The 7671-nt window shown below is 36.2% G+C and overlaps 1 protein-coding gene across 1 annotated transcript; it reads right to left on the reverse strand.

Annotated features, from left to right (window-relative positions):
* Positions 1-6394: 6394 nt before the first annotated feature.
* On the reverse strand, positions 6395-7368 carry LOC110915933. The gene is made up of 2 exons (XM_022160686.2): positions 7039-7368; positions 6395-6855 (listed from the first exon to the last, which is right to left on the reverse strand). The coding sequence occupies exons 1-2, from the start codon at positions 7301-7303 to the stop codon at positions 6599-6601; spliced, it is 522 nt and encodes a 173-aa protein (XP_022016378.1). The 5' UTR covers positions 7304-7368; the 3' UTR covers positions 6395-6598.
* Between the last annotated feature and the right edge of the window lie 303 nt (positions 7369-7671).

Here is a 7671-nt window from a genome sequence, read left to right on the forward strand (position 1 = left end):
AATAACCGGGTATGAATATCCGGGGTTTGGATAGCCTGGGTTATGGTAGGTGGGAGGAATTGGAGGTGGGTATAAAGCATTTTGAATAACCACATGTAAATAGGAGTCGTAGGCTGGGGCCGAGTAGTTATAATCAGTGGTTGTTGCATTATAAGAAGTATTATATCCCGTCATATCGGGATATGTGGGAATGGGGTTATCAAAACCCATAGGTGGTGATTGAGGTAACTCAACAATAGGAGTAGGGTTGGATGGTCCACCCATTTGGAGATCCTCTGGTATAGTTGGATAAGTTGGGGGTAGTGGTGGAAGCGATCTCGACCATTACCGAGCATGCACTGACAGTTGTGCACCGGTGCGAGGCTTCCTTGGTTATGGTGGTGGTTGTTGTTGCTCCATTGGCTTATCCTCTTGTGGAGGTGGCGGAGTTTGAGGAGGTGGATAAGAAGGTGTTTGAGGTTTATGTTCAGGGGTATGATAGAAAGTAAATTGATTGAAGTATTAGTCCCACTCATCAGGACCTTGGTATGTTGAACCTGCATATGATGTCGTGTCATAGATAGTTCTATAGGATGCAGATTTGTCCCAGATGGCGGCATCTCCGGGTCAGAGTCATTATCTAGTTGATTTTGACTAGGATAGGGTGAATTTATAGAGAGAATGTTGAGAATGGGGTGAATGAGAAGAATGATGTGACACTGAGTGTCTAGCAAGTTATGATGAATGTGACTCACTCGAATGTTGGGAAGATTCCGAGTGATGTGAGGGTGATGGTAGTAGTCGTGACGGTCCTCTTTACATAGGACCCTTTCTCGTTCCTCGTCGTCTTGGCGACATAATTTACCTGTTAAATATCAAAATCAATGACTAAATAAATATGAGTGGCCTTAGGTTAATGCCTATACTCGGAATAGTCTAAGGATTAGGCTATTGTGATATTTGAGTTTAGACATAAAGGGCTAGTGTCTAATTCGCTCAAACGTTGGCTCTGATACCAACCTGTCACACCCTGATTTCCCGGTGGGCTCGGACTTGGGGTTTATGTGTGACGATTGATAACAGATATTCACATATAGCACATCGGAAGTCTTGGGATTATAAAATAATTATTACAAGTACAATCGCCCGAAAAGTTGAAAATAAATATACAGACAGAAAGTGTACTATAAGATCCACAAGCGGATCGGAAATAACAAAGATGAATGTTAAGACTACTAGGCCTTGCGTGGAGTCGCAAATTCCAATATGCATAAACCGAGCAGCTCCAGCCTATTCCAGATTTGCTATTAAACCTGCGCTTAGTCTTTTGAAAATTAGTCAGTTTTCACTGGTAAATACAATCAATCGACAATCATTTTAGACCATTTAGTATATAATTTTATAAATAACTTAGGACAAAATGACATCTCTTGTTACCAGTTTTACATGCTTGTAAATACATATGGGGCCCAGAACTAAACTCCGATACATGATTAACCGACACAGCAAATTTTCAATAACTATATAATATAGCATTAGCGTCTTTCAAGTGTATGCCTACACCTCGCGCTTAGGTCGTGGCCACTTGCAATTAAGTAAGCCGAGGATATCCAGGACACGATCGCATTAACCCCCAATGTTTAAGTTATCAAGAAAACAGATTAAAACGAGTTATTTAAATTTTAAGCATCATTTGCCCATGATTTAATACCCGACCAAGCTGCTAATGCCGTATCCCAAGCCCGTATAGGGAAAATAGGCTAGGAGTATTTACCTGAGCTTATCTTTACAAATAAAAAGTGTTTTAAGCACAACCGTTAATAAAAACAACTAATACAAGCGCAATTTACTAGAGGCTCCTAGTCTAGAATGGACGGAACTATGATCCGTTAGAATGTCAATGGGTCTTGTTTCAAGTCATTGGACTTGGACCGGTTAACTTAATTAAAAGATACGGTTCGCTACATTAAGCAGATACCAGATAGAATGAGGTTTGTACCCTTACGAGTATGAGGACTCGTATAATATGGGTCAAACAACCATACATTCTGATTAGAACTGATTTGGAATGGCTTTGACCCGATTCGGCTAACTTATATAAACTTTGCTATATAAGTCAACCGTACGCGCATATGCGACATCGGGTGGTCGAATGGGTCTATGGTAAGTCCAATATTCCAAAAAAGTTTAATATGTTACCATATCAGTCTATAATTCAGATTATATGCTCATTATGTTTAAAAATCAATTTATGCGCAAAAAGGGCGTTTGAGGCATTATTAGGCATATTGTAAGAACTTTGCATAAGACCCGACAAATAATATGATCAGAAGATATAACCCTTAGGCGTTATTCCTTTCAATAATAAAATCATATTAACCTTTCAATTTAGTATCTAAACTATCCTAAACGGGTCCGAATCAAAAGTCAAAGCAGAAGTCAAACTGTTTGACTTTCGGTTGCGAACCGAGCTCTAAGCAGGAAATGACGGGTTGGACATGATCTAACATGTTCTAATATGTTATATAAACTGATATAGTGCCAAAAATTAATGTTTTGATATTTAGAAGTTCATTTAACGTGAATTACGAAAATCTGCGTTTTTGACTTTTATTTAATAAAACTTTGACCCGTCATTTGACCAACTTGACGTGATCTTCAGAAGTTGCCCTCTTAGGGTATTAAAACCTACATTATTAAGATCACGTAGCCATGTTTGATTCAAACTTTGGCTTGACCGAAATGGTCCTAACCAAAAGTCAAAGCAAAAGTCAATTTGCTTGACTTTCGGCTAATAACTAGCCTATAAATGAAAAGGAGACTGAGTTAGAACACTTACAAGTGTTCAAGGAAGACTAAGCTTCAAAAAGGAGGCATCTATCAGAAGCAATCTCCAAAGAGTATTATAGAATGATGAAGTGTGAAAGGTGCAAGGAATGAGTTTGATGACACCTCTATTTATGTCGTTGATGCTTTGAAACACTAAGGAGTGTTCTAACAGGTGTCTAATGGTGGATCAAAGTGGCAAAATTGCGAGAGAGGTGGCAGAAATGGCAGACTGCTGCTGCGAGCAATGATTCTGCCATCGATGCTCTTGCGGACTGCAAGAGGTACTGCCTTGCGTTCCGTAAGGGCTTCTAGCGCCCATTGTTTTGAATGCCTTACGAACCGTAAGGCATTATGCCTTGCGGTCCGTAAGGGACCATCAGAGGCATTTTCCATATTTGACCCCAAAATCTTCATCCTTCCACATTTTTACGTATTTAGCCCCTTTATTCCAACTTACTGGGATTATTTGAGAGTTAAATGGACACGTGTTGACATATAATTTGTCATGAATTTCCGAGGTGTTACAGTTGACACGTGGACTTTTCTTGAAATGCTTTATTAGATTTAGATTAGATGTGCCTCTTTGAAATAGTACATTGGTTGTTCTAAACCATCACCGGTTCCTGTGGTTATCACTTTTACATTTTTAGCCCAAAAAAGAATCTTTTAACATACGAGCCCCCAACGTTTGTTTTTCTAAACATTTTGGCCCTCTTTTCTAACTCCATCCATTTAAATGGTTAAATGATGGTCATGTGCTCCTCACTCTTTCCATATCTCTCCCTCTTTATCTTTATGTACTTCCCTACATCACCACTACCAGTCCACCACCACAACTCTCCAACCACCGCCACTACAACTCTACGGCCACCGCCACCATATGGCCATCACTTCTCTGCATCGTTTGAACGAATCTGAACCGTCATCTCCTTGCAAGTGAAGGTCTATACAACCTCCTTCGACAACCATTGCCAAGAATCACAATCCAACACAACCCATTCGTGAGTTAACAATCGCTGGAATGTATACCTTTTGGACGGATTAAAATATGGAACTAAACTTACAGATCCCGTCTTTATTGTCACCGATTTACTCGAATCTGAAACATTATCTTCAACTTCATTCGTCGGAGTTTCGCCGGAATGTCGTGGCCATAGCCGGAGACTCCATAGATGGCGGTTGGGTTTTCAGATCGCCGTCGTCGTTTTAGTAGAGATCCTTGAACTCCTTTGGCATCGCCCTTGATCTGTAGAACAACCCTCACTCTCACATTCTCCTTTCGTCGGAAAACCGGTCATCACCATCTTCATAGGTACCACTGCCGATGTTATTAAGATGTGGTGGATTTGAATTTTACAGGATTTTTTTGTATGGATTAGGTAAAGTATTGACTAGCTATGATATTGTTTCTAGGGTTTTTATATTTGAGGCTGGATAATGCATTTTGCTTGCAACGTTTGGGGATTATGTATCTTGTTACAATGTTTGGGGCTGGAAAGAGTTAGCTAAACATACAGTGGCGAAGCTTGAAAATTTTCACTGGGGGACGGAAGTCATCGGATCTTAAAAGTCTATATAAGTAAATTTTTTCTTATAAAATCGGGGGGGGGGGGGGGTCGAAAACGTATATACCTAAAAAATTCTATACGAAACGTACATACACAACACTATTGAGCGAAAAGTTCGGGGAGTCCCCCCTCGGCCCCTTGAAAGCTACGCCCCTGTAAACATATAACAATGGTGGGATTAGGGTTTGGGGATGCTCAAATGAAGAAGATGAATGATGGGTATTTTTTTATTAAAGGGTTTATAAGTGGCTAGATGAATTGACATAAATGCCCCTCATGTGAGAGACACATGATTAGATTTTAACTGAGTAAATGGATGGATTTAGTAAAGAGGGCCAAAATGGTTAGAAAAACAGACGTTGAGGGCTCATATGTTAACAGATTTTTTTGTGTGCTAAAAGATAAAAGTGATATAACTACAGGGGTCAAAATTGTAATTTACTCTTTATAAAAATAAAAAAGATAGGAAAAAAATGTTTGATGTTTTGTACACTGTTCTTACAAAATGAAAGTACACGTATATCTATATGCTTTCATGGCCGACTCAACCTATCAAAAATCTCATTTTTCTATTCGTCCATCTAACTCAAATACTAATAACTACCTAATTCTAATTAGGCCTAATAGTTATTGTTAATTTAGTATCAAATAGAATGACATTATTAAGTTAATCTTTGATTTTATTTTATTTTTCTAAAGTTTAGGATTAGAATGAGATCCATACATTAGTTCAGATGGGGATGGGACGTGTGTTTGTTCTTATACATCTAATATTTTTTTTTTACGATTTACCAATGATTTTCATGTTCCTTGAAGACGAAAACGTTTTGTTTTTATGTTTTATAGACAAAATACGTATCTTTTTAACTTGCGATGGGTTCTCTAATATACTCCATGCAACAATTTTACAAATCTAAGGAAGCTTGGTCTAACGGATCAAATATTTGAAGATCAAAATGTTTTTAAATGTGTAAAATATTTATCAAACTTACTTATATTGAAAATGTCTACAAAATTAATTAGAAATGTATACCTCAAATACTTTACTTTTCATATCCCATTGGGGATGAGTTCCACTCTCTTGAGAGCATTCACATCCATTCTACTAAATTGTGTGAGTGGGGTTTTTATAATATGAAGAGTATAAAAAGTGGTTGTAAGTAGAGGAGAGAGAAAATGTTACTGTTCATCTGTATATTTGAAAAGACACTGTTCACCCCCTATAATTTTTTAATATATTTTGAAAGTGGTTGTGAGTGAAAGATTGAGAAAAGATAATGCTAAAGGTATAAAAATATATTATTTAATTGAAAAAGAGAGAGAAAATGTAGTGTATTTTAGTGTAATTTAGGATAAAAAAAATGGTGAAATGGATGTGAATGCTCTGAGACTTTAGAGTACATGGTTTGACAAAACCAATGACCTATAATTATAAACGGAATGAAATGGCTAGTTCTCGACTACTCAAGAATCCAGAAAGAATTCTTAAAAGAGAATAGATTGAAGTGTTTGAACATGTCAAACCTGTGTAAACTTTATCAATTTAATTGTATTTGACACATTGGTTTATATACATCTATAAACACATAAAATGTCACGTTTATTCATATAATTTGTTTTCAGTAGGTAATAATATATAATGCTATAAAAACATGATTTAAGAAAACATAATTTATTAAAACTGGAGTGTCATTAGCTGTTTGTTAACCATCAAACATAATTGATTGCTTGAGTTTAAACAAAGTGTTGTTATTTTAAAGATTTATAGAACAAGTTTAAAAAATTAAATAATCACCAGATTTAATATAGTCTTGTGTTGCATGTTTCATCAGAGCATGCTCACAAGATTATAATTATTACTGCCCCTAGATGTTGCTTTTCTGTTTCTGATGTTCATAGTGTGTGCACGGGATTAAATATGTTGTATCACACTATACGTTATGTGTTACATTTGTATTGAAGAATTATATTATACAGCATAGCGTGTAGCACGATGTTAAATCAACAATAAACATGAGATAGACGAGATAGGTGAAGTCGAGAACATATCTTGCCTTGTGCGTAAACTATACCTTAAGGTAACAAACACAAATTGTAGGCAAGTATATAATGACATATGTTTATTTTCTTATTTTATTAAATTTTCAATCCAAAACAAAAACAAGACAACTGAATCTTCCTTAATGGAATAATATTATTCAAAGTAACATTAAGAAATTTAGTTAGTACCAACGAAACGCTGGCATCACAAAAAACTTCATTCCAGATTGGCAGTGAAAACCATTACTTTCTCCACAAGCAAAGTAATACGGCTTCCATTTGTTGAGCACAAATTCAAACCCTTCTCCTTCTCCTTGTGATGTGTTTGCCACACGTTTCGCCCATCTTAAGTCGCACCTCAGAAAGCTCCAAAGACTTGGAAACAAATAAACACTATGTGGATGTATATTGGTATCGCTAGGTGGATCGAATTTGAACACTACAACAAGTTCAACATTAAAATAATGAAAAAAAAAATGTTTGCATTAATTATAAATATCATGTGCACTTGTAATTTCAACTTGGATATAATATAATTATAAGGTAAAGTTTATTTTTCTATTGTTTAGATAAAAAGGGGGAACATTTCGTTAAAAATGAATGCACGATGCATGCTACATACCTAGAGTGTCACTGAAAAAGAATGGAGCATTTGTCCTAGCCCATTCAGTATAATTGAAACCAAAACGCCAGTTATCAGATCCACCAACAATGATTCGTCTAGAATTCTGTACAGGTTTCGGGCGTCTAAATGGACCATTGGTGTAGTTGAACTCAAATTTCCAATTTTGTGGTCCATTTTGGAAATTCGGGTTGCTTGATACGGATGCGAATAGTGTAACAATTATGGTTATCGTGAGTAGCAAATGCATGCATTTCGAAGCCATTTTACTTCACTATAAGCTTTATCAAATGGAGGAAAAGAGGCTTAATTGCTTAAATGAAATGACAATTAGCTTGGTTGGTGATTTGTAAAGTTTGGAAATATGTGTTTATATAGAGGTTAATCAAGCAAAGACTTAAACTAACAAATGGAAAATAGCCTAATACTTACTTAGTTGGTTAGTGTATTGGTGAAAACTAGTGGACCTTTCAAAGTTCTTGTGTTCTCATTGTTTGTGGCAGATACACAATATATCAAAGTGGATACTGGATATATAGAGTTAGTGTCTATTTTTTTCATGTTATAACCAACATCAATTTGTAACGATACCAAATCTAATTAAATCAAATTGAGTATCTCAATAACTGTACT

The sequence above is a fragment of the Helianthus annuus genome, chromosome 16, assembly GCF_002127325.2.
Source record: "Helianthus annuus cultivar XRQ/B chromosome 16, HanXRQr2.0-SUNRISE, whole genome shotgun sequence".
NCBI classification, from domain to species: domain Eukaryota; kingdom Viridiplantae; phylum Streptophyta; class Magnoliopsida; order Asterales; family Asteraceae; genus Helianthus; species Helianthus annuus.